Source organism: Uloborus diversus, chromosome 6 (assembly GCF_026930045.1).
Source record: "Uloborus diversus isolate 005 chromosome 6, Udiv.v.3.1, whole genome shotgun sequence".
In the NCBI taxonomy this organism is placed as follows: Eukaryota; Metazoa; Arthropoda; class Arachnida; order Araneae; family Uloboridae; genus Uloborus; species Uloborus diversus.
Genome location: NC_072736.1, coordinates 54052663 through 54072893, shown reverse-complemented (window position 1 = coordinate 54072893; position 20231 = coordinate 54052663). Strand labels below are relative to the sequence as shown.

Here is a 20231-nt window from a genome sequence, read left to right as displayed (position 1 = left end):
TCCTCTGATGTACCCATCCCATTGCACACGATTCTAGCATCAACGTCAATAAAAAGTTTTCTGACATCCGACACTGATTTAAGAACAGGATAATCTACTTTTACACCTTTGACTAAAATAGTAGCATTGATTTGTAAATTTTCTTCTACTTCAATAATGATCTTTTTATCGTTAATATTATTTTCCACATAATTTTCATTATATACAAAAATTACAATATTTGGAGATTTTTTAAATTTCATACAAACCAAATATTCGTTAGGCAAATTAATATGAACAATTTCATCTATAATAGATTTATACGTGGTTATTTCAGTTTCATCTGCGGAAAGATCAAGTTTTATTTTTTTCAAACAGGGAACATTTTTCTTAACTGCATAATTCCTGATGGACCTTTGCTTTGGTATTTTTTTTAGTTAAGTATGTTGGCAGATTTGGGAAAATTGTCGGAATTGCCTCATCTTTCAAAAAAGGTCTTCCTCGAGGAATTAAAGCTTCCTCACCATTTATAATATGCTTATAATGCGTTTCAATAAAATGTTTTTCGAAATGCAGAGCACAAATTGAGCAATATTTATCAAAAACTTTATCTAACCTGGGAATTAAGGAGTTCCACTTCTTTAGTTTTTCTTCATCTGCTGGAGCTTTAAAAAGCGAAACTTTTTCTTTGCATGTTTTGTACCCAGTTTTGCACCCTGGTACGAAACAAGATGAAGCTTTACTTCTTCTAATATTAAACTTTGATGCCTCCATTAAAAGCCTTAAACGCTGTTTCATGAAATATTCACGAAATAAAGGTAAAAAAGAGAAACGCGGAACTAAATTGTAACAAAATCCCGCGTCTACTAATGTAAACACCGCGAAATTGAACGTACACCTCGACCGCACTGCCCTCTAGCGGTTTTCATACATTTTGTCTTCAAGAATCGAAGGGGAAAAAGCGCCGATCGGCACACTATTCTTTCTAGGCACTATACTTTAAGACTTAAAATAATCCTCCAACTACTGTTATCGCCTATCTCGCCAAGCGACCACCCTACCAGAACCCAACCCTTTTGCGAGTAAAGCGGATTTTTGTTTTTGTTTTTGTTTTTTTTTTTTTTTTGAGCAATCACGTTTGCTTATTGTTCTCACTTCACTGTTTTTGGCGTTCCTTTGATTTTTCCCACCGCCACACAGTGGGGCAAGTGTACGGAGAGCTTGGACATTTCAGTAAAACCAATTTCTACTTAAAAATCTTACTACTATTATATATGCGAAAGTTTGTCTGTATGGATGTATGGATGTATGGATGGATGTTTGTTACTCTTTCACGCAAAAACTACTGAACGGATTTTTATGAAACTTTACAATAATATAGCTTATGCATCAGAATAACACATAGGGTAGTTTTCGTCCCGTTATGGGGGCAAAACCCCCTTAGGGGGGCAATAAAATACAATTTTCGTATAAATTCTCTAATATAGGGATGAAAAAATACTTGCACATATTTACATTATATGTCCATCGAAAGCTCTGATTTTTCTGCTGAAGATGGCACCTGTTCGAAATTTCTAAGTAGAATAAAAAACGAGTTATGAGCTTTTTAGTTCCATGTTCGAAGGCTTTCCTCAACTCAATACAGTATTTGGTGTATCATCTCAACTCCCTGTCGATAGCGGCAATTGTTGTATTGTTGGCTATCTTTGCTTTTCGTGACTGTTCAAGGCTTTTCTCAAGTCAAATCTTGAAGTAAGATTTTTGCACAAGATTGGCAAATAATACATGATTTGGCTGATCATTTTCCATTTAAACGGAGCTTTAATGTAATTAATGGTTTTTATTTAGGAAAGAAGGGGGGAGCATCATCGAAGGTATCCCAAAAACGATTCAAGCAAATTCGGTAAAATCGCACCAAGAGCCCACAATGATTGAAATTTCCCAAAATAACTAAAGCAAGTATAAAGGGATTACGAGCGCGGCTATATTTTTTTTAAAACTGCGTACTTCAATAGCTATACAGAGAAGGTTTTAGACTCCATGTTAAAAAAAAAGTATCAAGATTTTTTTAAACACGAGAAGATTAATTTCATGTTTTGGAAATTTGTATATGCTTAAATATAGTGCTTTCGTTTCTAAATCAATACTAATTTGTTCTTTATACTTATTGCTATTTTAGTTTTATGGGTAAGGGAGAAACTCGATTTTTAATCAGGTCAAAAAGATGTGTTTTAAATTCTTTCACTTTAAACAGAAAACAAAAGCAAGTAACGATTTTTTCTCATAATTATTACTGACCCAGGCAACGCCGGGTATTTTTGCTAGTGTGATAATATTTTGTTATTTAAAATGTAAAGATAATCAAATACTAAATCATTAGTGCAAAATAAAATATTTAATTAACATTTAAAAACAATTTTTAAAGAAATATGTAACAGTATTTTAGCCAATTTCCATTCCATCATCTTCAAGCAAATTCTTCACTTGTTGTGACATTTCGTGATGCAAACTGCAAATCTTTGGACTCAAATTTGAGATAAGAGGATCAGAATTGATTAATAAATTATTAAAAACGTCTCTATTGTTATCTATTCTGGACGTTTTCCTTGAATGCAATTCCCTATACGATCGAAAATACTTATGGTTTGCCTCTTAATTTCGTCTTTGTCGTATTTGTAATCTCAGAACCAAGAGTGTCAATCCATTTTTCCAGAGCAAGGTCGTAATCGGTAAAAGGAATAGAATTTGTTTTTAAAAAAATAAAAAGGTCACGGTTGGTTTCGAAACTCATCTTTCACCAGCAAGTCTATGGGGTCAAGCACCGATAAAAATCAAAAGTAAATAACTTTTAATGCTCTAAAAAGTAAGTTCTCCTAATATAGAATGTAATAAAAGAAATTAAATGTTTATTAAAGACAAATGTTTGCTTTTTGAAGAAAAACACTTTTCTTGATGTACATGTATAAGATTTTGATCTTTTCAAAATATGCCTGCTCCTTGTTTTCATTTTTACTCATTTTGTGATGTGTTTGTTATTGTGTACATACAATTTATGAGAAGTATTTTTGGGAGATTATTGTGTCTTTTTCGTCTCCTGTCACTTATAACTCAAAATAGTACCAATTTTTGTAGTCCCCGAAATAAGCAAACGAAACCATGCTTCTTAGCATCTCATATGATTTTGTCCCACAGTCTACAAATGACACAATGAAACTGATTCCTCGAAGTATTTAATTGAAATAATTTGCAATAAAAAGTAAACAAACTGAAAACTGTAAACATGTTTACTTGACTAAAGTGAAAAAACCAACGTAAATAATACGTTTCGTGCAACGTTCATTTCGTATTCGTTTCGTCGTCCTCGTAGTAAAATATTTACTTATCTTTAATTTTCAATATCTTTTGAATAGGCAAGTTTAGGCAAAAACTGAAACCGGATTAAGAAAGCTGAAACTCTCTACAATGCTTGGGATATAATAGTTTTGTTAGCGATTTTCGTAATTCAAAAATACATTCAAAATACTTTGAAAATTATCTCCAAAATTTTCGTATTTTCTAAGAAACGTTTTTCGGTGTTTTTCTTATTTATTACGAGTGCATAAAGCCCAGCACATCACACTATTAAATTTGAACAGTTCTTAAACAAGTTATCTACTGTTTACTAAATTGTCTTCTAACGAAGTAGCTAGTTAATTCTTCGAATTCAAGGTATTATCTTCGGGTAATAATGTTAAAAACTAGTAAGATTAGTGGGAATATGTTCTTAGTTTATCAATACAACAGTAAAAATGCGAAACTAAATGGTTTAATTTTCCGCCCAATGTCCAAAATTAACATTAGGCTGCCCCACTGTGCGCCACCCTCCGCACCATCACCGTCGACGGGCTTCTCACGATGCTGCACCTCTAGAGAAAGCCGTCTCCATCCATCATCCATGTCCTACACACACGCGCATACATACACAACTACACCTACACACACACACAAACACATACACACACATACACCTACACACACATACAAACAGAAACACATACACACATACAAACACTTACACACAAGCATACATACAGACACCCACACATACACACACAAAAACATACACACACACATACACAACTACCCACACATTCATGCATGCACACAGACACAAACACATATGCCTACACACACATACACATAACCCGTACACACAAACACATACCCCCACACACAAACACACACGCCTACATACACACACTCGTAATTGCGAAAAACATAATTTGAATTCAAGATGTCAAAATTCAAATTAATTTTTTTTTTAATCAATTAGAAATTTTTTCGGCAAATAAACAAAAAAAAAAGGCATTAAATTACATTAACAACAGCTTTCAAAAGTAAATAGTTCCGCAAATCTATTGCGTATCGCCAAACTTGCCATGCCATCCCGCTACCGTATCCAAGCGATGCCGTCGCAACACATCGTCGCCGTCTGTCGCGACGGTAACGATCAAAAACAAGCGATGGAAAATTAGTTATAGTATGTCCGCGAAAAACTGGATTTTTAGGTTTCCTAATTTCTATGAAAAGTGTGCTGGGAACATATGAAAAGTATGTAGGTGCCCGAATTCCAGTTCTAAACTGCGTAATGACTTATAAGCTTACTCAGGATCACCTTGAAACTTTTTTCAATGCGATCAGGTTGTGAGGGGGGATTCAACAACAATCGTCGGATAATTTCGAAGTGCGGAACAAAGATTATTCATTCATACGGAAATTAAAGAGTCCAGTTCTTCAAATTGCGCTGATTTTGACACCCTTCAAATGCTAAGATTAAATTTGAAGCGTAACAAAAATGCTTTGAAAGAAAGCCTTTTCTTCCGATTCCTTTGACGACGATTTTGAAAATTCAGAAATCATCTCAATTAACATGACGCAGTATATTAATGGATGTTTCTGACTACGCTGGATTTTTTGTCCGGTAAGTGCACTTTGTTGTGAACTGCGATGACTGCAACGCAGTCTTCACTACAACAAATCAAAAAATAGACCTAATAAAATTTAAGAATTTCGGGACACATTCAAGTATGATAACTTATTGCAAGATTGCATCCATTGAAATATGTACATTTGTGAAGAACAACTGAGCGAGAATGAAAAAGTTTTGGGAGAAAAACACAAAAATATAATGTTACTCATGAGACCACAAGAGTTATGCGAAGAATTTCGAATTCCGTTTTTCTAAGTTTAAATAAGCATATGTTGGAAACAGAAGCAGCAGATTTTCTCGTTAAAAAGTTTATAAAATTAATTGTTACTAAAGATTTGAGCGTTAGAATGTATCGCGCAGTCAATTCAAACAATGAAAATAATTCACAAAGACCAATAAGTAGAAAAGTAACAAAATTTATATTGTAAAGGACAATAATCACTAGTTTTCTTCACCCTCGAGTTTAAATTGTCAAAATTATCATAGTCTGTGGGACGAAAAAAAAGAAGAAAAGAAAAATTGGGGAGGGGGCGGAAGTCAAATGACCATTCATGTAGTTTATAATTGCAAATAATTTATTTTCTGAGTACTTAAAAAAAAACTCTGAAGTTGCTTAAAAATTAGGAACTAACCAAAGTTATTGGTTTGGCTAATATAGTGTTGGTGCGAAACGCATGCGAATATTAGAATATTATTTAATTGAGTTGATATTCGATACTATTTACATTTGTATTTCTAATTGGTTTATGGTTTTAGATCGGGTTTTATGTTAAATTGTTGCACTGGCTTCAAAAGTTGTGGGAAAAAGCACGCATTGAAACTATTTATCTGTATTTGAAAAATTTGATTGAAATAAAAAAAAAAATTATAAGGTCAATTTTTGTTTAAGATTTTTGAAGACGTCTTTTTCTACTCAGTATTTAAAGCACTTGAAAAAAAGTTTAAATAGCTTGTGCGCCTGCTTCAAAAGTTATGATGGGAAAATATCTAATGGACCATTCCATGAAAAAGCTGTCATTTTGTCCCGCATTTCATTAAAAAGTAATAACTTAAAAAGGTAACAAAGAACATTTTTTGCAAAAGTACAACAAATACATTTGCGATTTCTTAATGAAAAAAAAAGTTACCTTTTTTAATTATTACTTTTAGTGGAAAATATGAGGTGCTACGTGAGGGACAGTGTTTCGTTTTTCTTTAATAATGGGTAAAATGCTTTAATTTAACCCATGCTTAAAGGGGGGTTTAACCCATGCTTAAAGGGGGGTTTAACCCATGCTTAAAGCATTTAACCCATGGGTTAAATGCTTTAATTTCCCTTAATTGTGCAAATGATCGCGGCGCAAAGTGATTCTCTTCAATAAGGGAAACAGTTTCTTGTGAGGGGAGTCCCTTGATCGCGTGATGTCCAACGGGGGATGTTGACGCGCGCTCTGAGGAGAAAAGTGGGGAGAAGGCACATCTATTCTATTTTAAGATCTATGGTAAACACTATCTGGTAATATTTTATACGATTTAAATACGGTAATAAATACGGCATATCATTATCAATTTAAAACGAATTAGAAGTAAAGAATATGAACTTTTTTACGATTATCATACGACGTGCAACTCCGCGACGATGTATCTGCACGTCAGCGGATGTATCCGCGCACGGCGTGAGCGCGTGCGTCTACATTATCTAGCTAATAATGCACGAAAGCACAAAAGGTTTTATAATAAATTTAACCAAACCATTTTCAAAAAAAAAAAAAAAAAAAAAAGGGAAAAAAAAGCGAGTTTTTTGACGCTGAAAACCTTACCCCCCCCCCCCCCACACCCTCCTTAACAAAGCATGGATCGTATGGGGTGGGAAATGATTTTTGTACAAAAATATAATGCGGTAATGAAAACGCTGTGATGTTGCTCCTCTGCCGTTGGTTTTACAGAGATTAGAGATTAAATAATAGTGGACATTCAGCAAAATATCCCATAAACTTCATCCCCTTTTAAAATAGATCTTTCTTTCTTTCTTTTTTTTTTTTTGAATGGGGAATCATGTTTGGTTTTTGCTCTTTCCTCAAGAACTGGAAAGTTCGGACACAAAAGATGTCGAATTGGTTTTTGTATCGCTGTATCCAAGTTAACTTACATCTTGAGAATACCCTGATTGTGATCGTTGCTTCAATGGTGGTCATTGTATCAGTGCATTTGATTCATTACCGAAAAGGGAGAATGGTTTCACCAAGTCGCAGTCTCAGTATAACATTTTTTGGATAACTTCGCTAATTTTACCATCGACTTAAAAGAGATTCAAAAATTTGAGCAGCTGAACTTACTGCACTGTCATGCGAGTGCGTCTGTGTTTTATTGAAGTTTCTGTCACTTATTTTAGACTCTGGCCGAACATTGCAGATTGCTCAGCTATTTCACTCATCGTAATTTTCAAGATACCACCACCCACATTTAAAACTTTAGCTTCATGGTTAGTAGGAAGTTTCTACAGGTTAAAGAGGATAAATCATGTCAGGGTTTCACTGCTTCATTCTTTGGCGAAATATATTGTGCACTTTTAGTAAGCTAAAGGTTAAGCGCTTCAATATTGCATTTATGCTACTCCAGTGGATGTTGCAATCCGTAATACACTTTCTCAATTTTTTCTACTACATACCTAATTTTCTGGGTTTTAAAATTTAGTGATGGTTTTGGAAAATGTTTATAATTTCTACGAATTTTCTCAATTGCTGAGCGTATGAAAACTGAAACTCCGGATGAGAATACCAATTAATTATCAGAAATATATACTTTTTTTTATTATTTTAATTAAATCTACAGTTCATCATTAATGAAACGAAGTTTTTCTTGCTCACCGTGCAATATATGAGGAAGGAAATTCAAACTCAGATAATGCTTTCGAAAATATTCGTTATATGAGCAACAGAAATTGGAAAACGTTTTCGTGGAAAATCTTTGCGGGATTCGAAATCTTGCGGGATTTTGTTCTCAATCCCGCTGAAAATCATGCGGGATCCCGCGGGATTCGGGATTGGAAACCCTAACTGAAAGATAAATCCAACGAGAAATAATACTCACTGTAGATTTCTCACTAGTGTTACGCAGTTCCCGGAAACTAAATCTTTACTTTCGAAAATGGCTTATTTCATCACTTGCCTTTTTCAGCAAAGAAGTCTAGTCGTTTTATTTGTTTACTGTCGTTGATTCTTATCGGAAAATAGAAGAGCTTTGATAGATGTTTTACAAGCACAACAAACAACGCACGTGTATTTAAGTTATTGACTCAATTTCAAAGAACTTTATTGTTTAATATTTTTAACGATTATTATTTGTTCTTTTGTTATGGGTTACTGGATAAAAGTTCATAAAGATCAGACGATATAAAAGGCGCAGAAAACTCATGTGCTCTTTCTAAAATATCAAAGAGTCCATATACAATAGGTTGGAGGGAAAAGTATTATGTTTCGCTCGTATTATCATTTTTTCCTGTGATTTGATAATCTTAGAAAAGTATTGTGTAGCTCAATAAGATTGGTTTTATTTGGCCTCCTGTGACCTTATTAAGACGTCGAATTGGGGTAGAGGGTATAATCCTGCGCTGAGTATGACAGGGGTGCCCATTCCTCCCCCAAGAGCAAGGACACACCCCCTCCCCAAATACCAGAAAACCCCCCAAAAGCAAAACCCCTTTCCAAAAAAAAAAAAAAAACAGAAAAATACCCCTCAAAACACCCTTCCCCCTCAAAATTTCAATAGCGCCGTCTATACACGATGACACCCCCAGGTAGGCGCCCCTGCATTTATTTGCACTATGCAGCATGTCGGTATTCTTCTGCCACTGGGATGCACGGTGCTCGCCGCAAGTAGTGCACCTAATCATTTGAGACACCTATACTTGGGGCAAACCTAACTTGGCAGCATTGTGAAAGCTATCATCCACTGCATTACGCCGCTGATAGGTTTGGTTTTTCCATACTATAACTTTAATCAACGAGAGTGAGAGAGGAGCGAGAGCAAAATCCCAGAGGCATCTGTTTTGAAATTCACGGGAGGTCAAGTAACCCGTCAAAATATTTCCTTATTCGGCAATTCTTTTTTTTTTTTTTTGACGATTCGGTAAATTTCGAGGCAGTGCTGCAGGGTCAATTACCTCTCCCTGACTTTGAAATGTTTTTTTTTTTCAAAAAATTTTTGTCTGACCATAAAATTTGCATTGACTATGCATCCTTTGTCCCATCCCCTCAGGAAAAATTTGAAATGATGGGCCTGGTGCAAGTTTGATTTTTATTATTCGGTTAAATTCGAAGTCCTGTTCAATAAATTAAGAATCCCCCACTCCCTATACAAAAAAAAATAAGTTTGAAGCACCTATGCATCAATCAAAGGTTTTATGTCTACCATCTGTCCTCTCACGGAGGTGCCAGATCAATACCTCTGGGGGTGCTGGACCGGTGATCAAGGCATCCCCAGTGCCAGGTAAGTATGGGGGGTGCTGGACCAGAGTTTGCTCGACTCAAGGTGTAGAACAAAAAAGAGCTGTCTTCGAGCCCCTATCCAACTGGTTAAAACACGGGTAGTGGTAGGTATGTGTAACCCTCCTGGGGTGTAGAATAGCGCAGTGGTGACGATGATTACAATGACCCGTCGTGACTTCCCATCGCGGCCTCGGGTGTAGTGTAGTCGTGGTACACCTGAACTTATTGCGTGAAAACATTATGCACTAGGTGAGCCATTGGCTAGCACAGGGGTTCTCAATTTTTTTCGATTCGTGGCACCCTTTGAAGTAGAATTTTCTCACGACACCCTAGCCTATCTCTCTTATATTATATATATTGATACCGTGGGTATTTCGTGACACCCCTCGCCTCTTCATGTGGCACCACAGGGTTCCGCGGCACCCACTTTGGGAACCCCTAGACTAGAACAGCATTTCCAAACCCTTCCAACACTGATCGTCTTTTCCTTCCGGATTCTCCCAGATGGCGCCACCACAATCTATTATCTCCATCCGAGTATCACTATCTATTAAACTTTGTGGCAATTTTGTCCGAAATCTTCTACTCATCCATAATGACTTGGCTGGCAGCATTACACGCGGTCTTCAGCTGCTGTCTGCTTCTTTTTGTTGTGTCTTACGATGAGACAAAAACAGATGTCTTTCAACGCTTTGAGGACTACATTAGAAAATTCAACAAGAGCTATCACCCTGGAACGGTGGAATTTACGAAGAGGGAATCAATATTCGAGGTAAAATTCTTATCTTTATCCACTTGATTCTGATGTTTGATCGAAGACATTTTTACGAATGATAACACAGGCAAAATTCATGTTACGAAAAATTGTCTGAAGCTCAGGGACGGGTCATGGCGGGTAAAATAATAATTTTGAATCATTGCGATATTTCCGATTATTTTCCAACAATTAAATCGTGTGAAAGGATTTCTTTAACTGACGAAATTTTAATATGATTTATCTTTCACATTGTTGTATTATTATTTGAGCAAATGATGGCAAAAATCAGCTCCTTTTCGAGCGATTAACTCCAAAATTAAATCAGCGCGTGTTTCCGTGTAGGTTCAAATGTATTACAAATTTCATCTAAAACGTAGCATTACTTTTCGAGATATAGCATTAGCGATAATCAAGAAAGAACTTTCTATTGCACCATCGCCTTTGAACAATTTTGCCGTTAAAATTGAATCAGTTTGTACCCTTTAAGATCTACTTTTGTTTGATTCCGTTCATTACTTCCCGAGATATAGCAGTCACAAGTAACGAGATAAAACATTCGATTGCTCAACCTTCTTGTGAAATATTGGCACCAAAGTTGAATTAGCTCGTGGTTTCTCTGAGGTCTACCTATGGACTAATCTTTGTCTGAATCCGTCCATTACTTCTTGAGCCATAGCAGTCACGCATAACAAAGAAAACCAAGATTGGTCCACCTGCCTTGGAGAAAATGGCGCCAAAATCTAATGAGCATCAATTCGCATTCACATGGGGCACATATGTGTTTTTGCTTTAGAGCGGCCACAAAAGCCGATCACACACATACAGACAGACCAACATTTTCCAAATATGATCAGAATGAACTCAGTACACCTCAAAATGAGCAAACCCATCGAAATTCAAAAATTTTCACAAATCCAATACTTTTTTTTCTACTTATCAGATGTAGAAAAAAGTTTAAAAAAAGAAGATGGGGGAAAATTTTCCGAACTGTTGTTCCTATCCAACTGGAGTTTTTAGAAGGACTGTTACGTTAATCCGAAACCGAAAGTTATTCTTTTAGGACATTTTCTTTATCAGGAAAGGTATTTTTAGAAGGGCAGTTGGTGTTACAATGGCCGCTGCTTATACACTCCTGTTTGTGAAAATTGCAACACCACGAAGGACTTACGCGAGTGAGCTGAAAATTGCAGGAAAAGTAAAATAAGGCATGATATGCAAATGATTAGAATTGCAGACCGGTAGCGCATGCGTAGAGCAGCGCCCTCTGAACGGCGGATCGAACCAAATATAAATAGACGGTGTAGCGAGGCGTGTATGATTATCGGTGGTTATATGCTAGAGTAAACGTTAAATGAATCTTTACTATGCCTCTTTGACGAAAGAAATTTCGGCGTTTGAATGGGGCAGAATCGTCGGCCTTAGTGAAACTGGATTGTCTTATCGTGTAGTAGCCGCTCGTGTGCAGCGTAACAGTTTCACAATCATGCGTGTTATGAAGCAGTGGACGGACGAGGGTCGGACAGCTCGGAAATCCGGGAGTAGACCTCGAAATGTGACGTCAGTTCGCGATGACAGACACCTGGTGCGTATGGTGCTGACGGACAGCACACCTTCTTCTAGGCAATAGGGAAGTATCAACCTATCAAATATTCCAATTTTAACTATTGCACAATGTTGACAGGCTTACAAAACACAAAAATTCACCATGGCCGGATTTTTAAAACCAACGATTGATTTTTTATGAATTTTTTAAAGAGCGATGCGCAAAAAAGAGGTGTGGCCTAAAACGTCAGCAGCTGACGTCATTTCCCTGTTTCGATCAGAGCTCCATTTCCATGCCGTGTTGCGCCTACCAGGAGGTAAATAGCACTGTCTTTTTCAGCCTTTTTAAAGCCTTTAACCAGCATTTTTTCCATCATGGAGCTAGGATTCACGAAAGGTCAATCCAATAACCTTCTCAAGTAAAGTCATTCATGCTGTTTGATTTTTTTCGAAAGGACGAGAGATTTAATGTCCTAGAAGTACGGGGACTGAAACAACAAAGTTTCACCATTGTTATTCTTTAAAATTGTAACGTACATATCCGTCTATGTTTGCAGTTCATATTATTCGCATTAGTTTCCCTTATCAAGATTGATCATTTCCATTTGTGTGTCGATGGTTTTTTTATCTGAGTATATAAATTACAATGTAAGAGCGCTATTCCAGTTCTTACTTGGCAGCTTTTAATGAGGCGCGCATTTTGTAACAACCCTACTGCAAGTGATTCCAGTACTAAGTTTTAGAGCAGTTTTTGCATGAAAATTTTTCGCTTTGTTGGCAATAAAAGTTGATCTGCTTTTTTTTTTTTTTTTGTGGAAAATTGTTTTAAATCCATTAATACATGTTAATTATCCTTGAGTTTTTGGTGCAACTTAGCAAAAAAAGAAAAAATATATTTTTTTGCTCTTTTGATAAAAATAATAAATTTGAAAATGGTGTTCATTTCATAAAATAAGTACCTTTTTGCATGTGAGAAAGGTCTTGTATATATAGAAACGCTTCTGGTGATAAACTGAAAATGTATTTTTAAATTATCAATATGTAATAGTTAAAATTTGAAGATAGTTTGAATGTTAAAAAGAAAGTATTAATAGATTTTGCATTGTTATTAAAATGGAAATAGTAATGCATCTATTACTTTCTATTTAAGTTTATTGTGCAGGGTTTAAATTCCTTTGTTTACTTGCATTTTTTTAAAAATATCTCATATGCTTATTAAACATTTATTTATGAACATTTATTTATGAACATATATTTCAAACTGTATTTCTCACTTGACATAGTTTTTAATTAAAATGAAGTGCAAATTTTCATTTTCAAATTTTAATTAATAAACACACTTGAAAACACTTCTTTCGAAGATCCTGCTGGGACGGAACAAAAACAAATCGCTTGTGAGGAGTTTTTTTAGATGTAGATACGCATCCAGGAACGAAGCAATACTTGTAATTGATTCTACTAGCCATGACAAAGAAAATCAAATCGAAAACAATCGCAGAATGCATTAAACCCTACAGACAGCAAAGGATTTTCACTAGCCTTTTATGCGCGCTGCTGTTAGAAGGCTCTTGTTTTCCCGCGCCTTCCCCCAAAGATCGCCAAGCACTTCTTTGTCCTAGCCAACCCCGCCGCCTCGCAGCGCGGCAGTGACGTCAGTCAAAGGACTTACAAGCAAATGACGTCACTCGCGCGTGAACTTTAAAAAATTATTTTAAAAAAAAGTATTAGTCGTATCGTAAAAATTTTTTCGCAGATGATGTTCGTGTATCTTACTCTATCATATAAAAATAAAATTAGAAAATCGAATACTTCCCTATTGGCAGCACAGTGGTCAACAGCTACAGGTGTTTTATTGTGTGCTTCATCAATTCGGAAACGTCTGCTGCAGCGTGGGCTGCGCGTAAGGATTCCTTTATACAGGATTGCTCTCACGCGAAACCATCGCCGCCTGCGGCTACAATGGGTCAATGTGCATAGGAGCTGGCGTGCTGATTGGCAGCAGGTCGTCTTTTCTGACGAATCCCGCTTCAATTTGTAGCACCATGATGACCGAATTCGTGTCAGGCGCTATGCCGCTGTACGGCACAGTCCGGAGTGCATTATCGAACGCCACAGTGGACGAACACCCGGAGTTATGGTCTGGGGTGACATAGCATATCATGGACGATCACAATTGCTACGAATTGTGGGCAATTTGAACAGTACCCGATACATAAACGAAGTTCTACAGCCCCAAGCTTTTCCTTTCCTGCAAGGATTGCCAGGGGCAGTATTCCAGCAGGATAATGCTCGTCCACATGTTGCCAGGACTGTCAAACCCTACCTTGATTCGTAGCAGGTACAGCTTCTTCCTTGGCCTGCATATTCCCCGGATATGTCACCGATTGAACATGTGTGGGATTTCGTTGGGCGGCGTCTTGCTCGTGATCCTCGTCCTGTTGCTTCGACAGACGAACTTTGGTTGCGGCTGATTCAATAAGGCTGGGTTTTGTTCCGTTTTTGACAATTTGATTCATTAAAGCGGCTGATTCAATTAACTGGCGTCCACTGTATTGGAAAACTGTTATCTAGAGATACAAAATTTCCGGAAAGTTTGAGGCAATGGAAAAAAGTTCTTTCCATGTTCTTTTCAGAACAAAAATTGATTTTTTCAACAATAGTTATACTTTCTTAGAAAACATAAAAAAATTAGGACTATATTTTGAAATACATATGCAGCCCACATTGTTTTTCTTTTAATCAGAAATATGCATTAAACTTTTTAATCAGTTCAAAAAATTAGCCTGTAGCCTTTTTTGTTCAAGGAACTAAAAATTATTCAAATTACTCTAATCATCATTCAAGCAAAATTTTGAATAAGATGTGATTTTTTAAACCGTTCAATTCAACAGTCCAATCACTTTTTAGAAATTTATTTTATTTTATTTATTATTATTATTATTATTATTATTTTAAAGATTTCAAACAGATAGTTTTTTTTTTTTTTTGTTTATTTTATTTTTTTTTTAATTTCATTTTAGATTTGAATGCACATCTGTGCGTACTTGAATACACACCCATTAAATGAAAGCATACAGAAAAGGAAAAAAAAAAATTAAACATTTCCACTAATTAATAATATTGATATACTAGTTCTAATTTGTGTGTATATAACAGTTTTAGTGAGAAAAGCAACAAATATTAGTTTGGTGCACATAGAAATTAAATTATCTTACAGCTTGCACTATCAAAATTAGCCTTTCCATGTGGGATACAGCACATAAAAAAATAAGCAAAAAGAAAAAAAAAGTCATTAGAATGTAAATATTGTAAATTTCTGACTACATTACCCAGTGCGAGAAATATTTAAAATTTTAAATTTTTTCCGAACGGAAATAACGAAAAAGAAAAACCGTTTTCCCCCACAAAATTTCCGTTTTTTCTCCACTGTTTCCATCTCTACGGTTGCCTTTATTCCATCGGAGGTTTTGTAGGGTCCGATGTATTTATTTTAATGAGGGTTTTATTCGATTTAAAATTGCTTCCTCTTTATTTTGTCAGCTAAAAAAACATCTTTTTTTGAATTTAACCGCTGTGCAGGGGCGGATACACAAAACCATTTTAGGGGGGGGGATCATGCGAAGAATGACTCCCCCCCCTAAATTAATTTTATAAACAATGTAACAAAGCAGTAGATCGAATATTTACTTTAAAAAATAATAGATGAATTGAAAAGATACTGTAACCGTTTACATTTTATGCGTAAAGTGTTTGAACACAATGTAAGTGGATTCGGATTGGGGGGTGGAGGTCATGGTCCCCATGACCCTCCCTTTGTATCCGCCACTGCTGCTGTGACGCTTAAAATAGAGTTTAATTGTTTTCTACTGAGCAGTTTTGATTTATTTATTTTTTTTTAAAATTATATTCCTTTTAAAGGATTGGGGGCCTGATGACATAATTGACAAGGGGCCCGCCTTGGCTTTCAGCGGCCCTGATAGAAACATGGAGTAATCAACTACAGAGCATAGAAACTCGAAAAGAGAGAGAGAAGAACGTTTCGAAAAATGTAAAACCTCAATAATTAGTCAACCGATTAAGTGGTCACTCTGTTTAAGGCCTCGTTTTCCTTTGGTCCCGCTACAAGGTCTCATTCACAGAAATGTAAAATAATCCACCTTTAATGGTCTCCATATGTAATTTTACCCTAGTTAACTCAAAAGTTGTTTTTTAAAATTCTCTTTTCTTATCGCATCTTAGAAAATAGCCTCGTACTTGCTTAGCGTAGAGTTGAAATCCTGTGTGATAGTCTTTTTTTTTCTTTTTAAAATATCGCTCCTTGCTTCTGGTCATTCAAAGCATACTTCTTGCTGCAACTCTATCTAGTACCGAGAATATGAATCAAACTCCACCAGGCAAGACAGACAAATCTAATACCAAGAGAGAGTTTTTCCGTATTTAACATCCGTTCAAGGTACAACAGATACAGAATTTAAAGCTTGAAGAATGTTAGAAGATAAAGTTATTTTCAGTAAGCAACAACTTCATTAGTCAACATTGATGGATTGTTTTAATGTACCATAAGTACAACAATCAAATAAGTTGTTATTACATGAAATACACCGCTAGCTCAGTCAATTCCAGTCGAGGACTGCAGTTTCGTGCTTATTAGCACTCATCAGCCCGGCATAGGAAAGTGACTGAGAAACAAAGCGGTATCTAATACAAGAATTAGCACTGACCAGACGAGTGACCGAAGCAATGGTTCGGTTCAACTCGGAGATTGAAGGCAAAGCAGGTATATTCAGTAAGTTACCGCCCTATATACCTTAGCTACCAGTTTGTTAGGCACTCTTGGCTTCCTTAAGAGGTTTTCCACCTCCAGCTCAGTCACTTTCCTATGCCGGGCTGATGAGTGCTAATAAGCACGAAACTGCAGTCCTCGACTGGAATTGACTGAGCTGGCGGTGTATTTCATGTATTTCTGCCTTAGCCCTGGCTATAGGGCGGTAACTTGCTGAATAAGTTGTTATTAGTACTCGTATTAACTAATGCATAAGTAAGAGAGGGAAAAAAGGTAGCTAAAACGAGTATTTTCCCCCCTTTTTTTTAAGTTTCCACTGATTGAAAGACATTGCTTACATAGCTATTGTTTTTCTCAGTGAAATTCTACAGCTATTCATGAAAGTATTTGTAAGGCGGTTTTTTTTTTTTTTTCTTGCTTAATTTCTCACTTTACATAAGTATTCACTCCGCATAAGTGGTCAAAAATTTTTGGTCCCGTGAGTGACGACTTAACGAGGTTTTACTGAGTAGTAATGATGTTCCAAAACTTGATTGCGATTGTGAAAACTATTGTCAGCTGAAACAAATCCTTTCGACCATGTTGTTCGACCATGTTTCGACCTTTTTCATGTTGTGAAAACTATTAATTCATCAGATACAAATTCAAAAAAAAAAAAGGAATAATTATTACTTGTTTCGCCCCCTGAGTTTGACATGTTGCATAAAAACCAACCCGGGAACATTTGCTAAAGAGTTGCTTGAACTCTTGCTAAAGAGTTCAAGTTTATCTATCTCAACTAAAGAGTTCAAAATTATCTTTCTCAACTACTGAAATCTCCATCAAATGTAGGAAAAGTTGGTTAACTTATCAAATTGTTAAAAGAATTTTTATATTTTTATTACTGCTCATTCTTCTGTTTCAGCAAACTCTGAAAAGAATCAATTGGTTAAACAAGAACGGAAACTTCACGCAATCGACTGTTTATGGCATCAATCAGTTCTCCGAATATGACACCAGAGGAATTCATAAGATATGGTACGTGTAAACGGAGATTTCATTTTGTTTTTGAATTTAATAATAGTAGTTTACAAGTAGCAGAATTTTTTAAAATTACATGTCTGCTGCAGTTCTGATATTGATTATTCGTTGAACTAGCCAGACCCACGCAGAACATCTCATAGGAAACTTCTTTTTGGAGTTGAAAAAAAAAATTCTTATATAAATAAACCATGTATTTTTCTCACTCTCTGAAACTTCACGAGTTTCTGGCGGGGTTACGATAACGTGATCATGGTTCCCCCCTCCCCTCCTTTAAAGCAACCAAATATAAGGAATAAATATATAACTTTGTGCGGAAATGTAACAGGTAATCAACATTTTGACGCAATTAAAATTTTTAAATTAATTTGCTCATCTTGTGCGTCAAAACATTGTTGATAACCAGTTACAACCAAATTAGGCTAAAATTCTGTTTTGGGTACCCATATTTCGAAAAATTCGTCCCAATTATCCTATTATTGTGACCAATATTAGTTATGACGCTCCCCCCCCCCTGCAATAGTGACTCATTCAAAACCAGAAGCTCGATATACCCTAGTTTTCACAACGTTTATTTAAAATAATAGATTTTTAATTGCCACTTTTGTTGGGTGGGATAAGATATCCATTTTGTTTTGACAAGTGGTAATGTCTACTAAGTCAGTACCGTTGGATGTACCGTTGAATACAGGACATCCAGGGGAAGCCTTTCCGCCCTGTTGTGTTATTCCCAACCCCTTTAGACCTTTAGGACAAGCGGTTCCCAACCTTTTTATTTGTGCGGCCCACGAGTTTTGTAGAGAACACCACTGATGCCTACTAACTGCTATATATTATTTGCACCCAAAATTTACTTTCTGGGGAAAGGAGGAGAGGGGGTATCAGCTCATATAACTGTTCTTAAATGTAAAAGTCATCAAAGTTAAAGCCGCATAGGATTTTTGACACTGTTTTTCCCCTATGAGGGAGCAACTATCTGGATTAAAAATGGATAGTTTTAGCCAAGAATATAGATTTTAGTCTCAAATAACTCGCAACATTCAAACATTCAATGCATTTCTACATTTTTTTTAATGAAAAATTTCATTTAAATGAGTAGGTTCTCGAAAAGCCCCTCAAAAAGTCTCAGTTCACCAGTTTGTCATGCCAGTTCAACAAAAGAGGAGCATTTTTTACTTCAAGCTTGAAGTTAATACTAGTTTCTTTGACAATTTTCGTTAAAGCAGCTTTTGATTCCATTAGATTTCATCTCCAATTATAGGGAAAAGTTTTTAAGGAATGTTAAAAATATTAAAGTTCCTTATTGGCTCTGAGCCAGGGAGAGAGCTCTATGATGAGTGAGAGTGACGGCACATCTAGTAAGTGAATTTATACAAAAAAAAAACAAAAAAAAAAAAAACCGAAAATTAAGACCCCAAGATTTATTTTGATTTTTCAGATTCTCCAACAGTGTCCACGGCCCAGTAACGCGCTGTTCGTGGCCCACTTGTGGGCTGCGGCCCATAGGTTGGGAACCGCTGCTTTAGGGTGTCGGACATCCAGGATATCCTGAGGACAGCCATGGGTAAAATCATTAAAATTATCAGTGGCATTGATCCACCTCAAGTGGTAACAAATGGGGGTTGGTGAGCAAAGTGAACAGGCGGTGGAGCCTCCTAGTTATTTTCTATAAGTTGCGACAGCTAAATTGTAGAAATGATTAAAAGCAGAATGATAACAAAAATACTAAAGAAGAAATACATGTAATGCATACATATAGCATAGCTTCTAAATGAATTGTCTGAATGAGCTTGGTCCCTCGTGAACTATTCTGTTCTCCCCAATCACCACATCCGGTTCAACCCTCATCAGGTTGGTACGTTGGTGATTGATGGGGCTTAAATAAATAAATAACTTCTAAATGATAACACAATTTTAAACTTAAAAAATGTTAGTTTGTAAAATTTTTGATCGCGCGCGCGAGAGTAAAAATCCCATTTAAGATCAAAACAAAATATGTATTATCTCCGAGGTACTTTTATCTATTTATCCTGATAAGATCAATCGTTCAAAAGTCAGTTCACTATCAACTTGTTATCTTATGCGAACTTGAAGAACACGATAAGTGTTAGAAATTATGCAACGATTTCTCTGCAAATGAAACGCAGTCTGATGTTTATTTACTTAGCGCTTGACATATCCTAACTTTAATTCTATATTTTTGAAAAACAGGTAAAATTATTATTCTTCAAGTCTTTCTCTTTCAAAGACCGACTCATCTCCAACTAGGGCATGGTTCTAGTTTTACTTTTGTGGCTTCTAACTGCTTAACATAATTCCGTCTGCTTTTTAAAAATCTTGAAAACTGCTTGAAATAAAAAAGTTTTATTTTTAAGGCTTGAAAACCTTAAAAAATGTCAAAATGCTAGTCCTTGAATTTTGTCAGTTGCTTTTCAGAAGTTACGTTTGAAAAACTTGTCAAAAAATATTCTTTACTGATAATAAAAGCTCTGAGTCTCTCTGTCTGGATGTCTGTAAGATGTCTGTGACGAGCATAGCGCCTAGACCGTTCGACCGATTTTCATAAAATTTGGCACAAAGTTAGTTTGTAGCATGGGGGTGTGCAACTCGAAGCGATTTTTCGAAAATTCAATTTTGTTCTTTCTCTATTTCAATTTTAAGAACGCTTTCCGGAGCAAAATTATCATAAGATGGACGAGTAAATTACGAAATTAT

General features: G+C 35.9%; 1 protein-coding gene across 1 annotated transcript in view; it reads left to right on the top strand.

The window, feature by feature from the left end:
- The first annotated feature begins 9992 nt into the window (after window positions 1-9992).
- LOC129224389 (cathepsin O-like) overlaps window positions 9993-20231 on the top strand; it is a 42860-nt gene continuing 32621 nt past the window's right edge. The window contains 3 exon segments of the mRNA XM_054858836.1: window positions 9993-10186; window positions 17401-17484; window positions 17486-17513. Of these exon segments, the coding sequence (XP_054714811.1) occupies window positions 10010-10186; window positions 17401-17484; window positions 17486-17513 (289 nt within the window). The 5' untranslated portion in view covers window positions 9993-10009.